Consider the following 2,300-nt stretch of genomic DNA (forward strand, 5'->3'; position numbering starts at 1 on the left):
CCCCCCCCCCAGGACTAGTCTTGTATTTTATTGTCCCGGGCCATCTGCCACCCTCTCCTGCTTTAACCTGTCGCAGTATTTCTCTCCCACAGCAGCCACCTTCCTTCATGACTGGGCAATGGTGAGTAAGGGGGGGACATTATGGGGAGAGAGGATGGAAAATGCATGAGTTATGATTTTGCATGCAGCGGGTAAGGGAAGAAGAGGCCCGAGCAGCACTCGTTTCCTTGGGCACCGAACAAAGGGAGCTGACTGACTTCTGGCTGTTTTTCCTTGTGACTGTCTTTTTAGGCTCTTACTCGGAGGTCCAGGGAAGGGTTCAGGAAAGGAAGTCCTGGCAGTTCAGACAGGCAGAGGCAAAACACCAAAATAAAAAAATAAGGCAGGCTGACAATTACAAAACATGATCTCTCTGCATGCAGACAATGCCCAAGAGAACAGCCCCAGACTATGACATACAGAGAAGCCAGAGATGCCAGAGGTATTGGAGGCAATGCCTATAGAGAGCAGGGCAGAGGCAGTCAGTCTCCCATCCAACAAGGACATTCCTCGCCACACACAGGCTTTGTCACCTCGCTCCATAGCGATTCCCACCCATCAGCCCTCCCTGGGACCTACAAACTCCTCATCCAAGTCTCCGCTTGGTCCTCTGTTTACTGGGTCTGTAGTTTCCCCAAGGGGCAAGGAGGGATGGAACACCTCCACAGGACAACTTGAGATCGAGACACTACAGCTAAGGCCTCAAAACCCTGATAAAACCGTACCTATGACTGAGCTGGGCTTGGACCAATGCTAATCCCAACCCCTCTGACCCTTATTTGCTGGAGAAGCCCGTTCACCTGCACCCTCAGCTGGCAGCTGCATGGTTTTGGAAAGGAGCAATCTCCCACCCACCCTCTCCAAGCTGGGGCTCTGTCACTAACACGGACTCCATGGCCATGTCTTTCCACCCTCTCTAATGATACAGGCCCTGGCCCGTGCTTCTTCAGAGGAAACTCTCCAAGGAAGTGACTAGCCCCCTCCCCTTGATTCCCTTCCTAACTGTCTGCGTGAGGAATTCCTGCAAGATGCTTGGCAAGCCTGGTCCCGACTCTGCCCAACTCCATTAGACATCATCTGCTCACGGACATAACAGTTGGGGGGAGATGGTAAGCCAAACAGAAAAGGATTAAAATCTGTCTTTTGCATCCATCAGTTCTGAGATCAGCCAAATTGCTCGGCCTAATGCGGCCGCTCAGACATAGCCCACACCCTCCCCAATATTGCATGTGGTTCTCAGGATGGTCCTAAAATCGAAACAGCTCTGGGTTGGCTTTGACTTTGTGTCTTTTTAGGGTTTGGTTGGTTTGATTTTGCCAACCCCAGTCTAGTCTGGTCCGCTCCCCCTTGCATGTGGACTGGAGAGAGGGACTCACCACAAGTTGAGCATTTTCAGGCAGCTACAGAGAGTGTAGAGAAAAAACACAGAAAGGAAGAAAGAGCAATTAGTTCACAGAGGTGGGATGAAAGCATGTCACTGCAGCCATGCAAACATGCAGTGCAGACTGGCAGACACACACCATGCCTGCCCGCCGCCCGCCCCCAGCCCTCATACCACCTCTGCCCTTGCCATGGTGCCGCAGAGAATGGCTATGTTTTCCAGGGTCTCGAGGCCTCTGACAAACACTCCCTGTTTTCCACAAGGGCACCAGCCCCATGAGGTTCTTATCTGGGGCTGGGATCAGAAAGGGGCTCTGGGCCACCAGGAGAGGAATCTGCTCTTGTCGCCTGCAGCTCCAGCGGCAGAGCTGGATGGGCCAGATCATGGATCTACACCTGGGACCTGCCCTTCAGTGAAACCCACAGACGGGATCAGGAGCTTATCTCTGGCATACCCCAAAGCAGAAGCATTTGCACAGCTCCTCTGCCTGCTGGGAGTGCCAGGGAAAGACCTTTCTGCTATTGCATCTCATCTCAAAACACAGAGCCCCAGCTCCAGCTCCTTCTAGCTCTTTCTGGCCCACTTTACTGCAGAGCAGAATCCAAAAGTCCTTTGCCCTCCTCATATAACTGAGGGGATTTATGATCCCAAATACAAGGAAAGATGAAGCCAGTCCTCCCTGTGGCAAGAGGAATGAAGCAGACTACACTTGGGAATTACGAGAGGCCCCAAACCTTTCTGCAAAGCAGCTTATGATCTGCTTCCCAGCATCTCCAAAACCAATTTGGGACCGCACAAACAAGGGCTGGAGAGAGACAGAACAGTTCCATGAATTGTGAGACATGGCTTTGGGCGCAAGGGTGCGTTTTCACTGTGTTTT

General features: G+C 52.2%; 1 protein-coding gene across 1 annotated transcript in view; it reads right to left on the bottom strand.

The window, feature by feature from the left end:
- LOC104165292 (casein kinase I) overlaps positions 1–2,300 on the bottom strand; it is a gene marked incomplete at its 5' end in the record, with an annotated part of 21,458 nt that overhangs the window by 1,854 nt on the left and 17,304 nt on the right. Inside the window, one exon of the mRNA XM_009704873.1 lies at positions 1,416–1,439. Within this exon, the coding sequence (XP_009703175.1) occupies positions 1,416–1,439 (24 nt within the window). The remainder of the gene's footprint in view (positions 1–1,415; positions 1,440–2,300) is intronic.

This window comes from Cariama cristata, unplaced genomic scaffold (assembly GCF_000690535.1).
Source record: "Cariama cristata isolate BGI_N322 unplaced genomic scaffold, ASM69053v1 scaffold19187, whole genome shotgun sequence".
Lineage (NCBI taxonomy): Eukaryota > Metazoa > Chordata > Aves > Cariamiformes > Cariamidae > Cariama > Cariama cristata.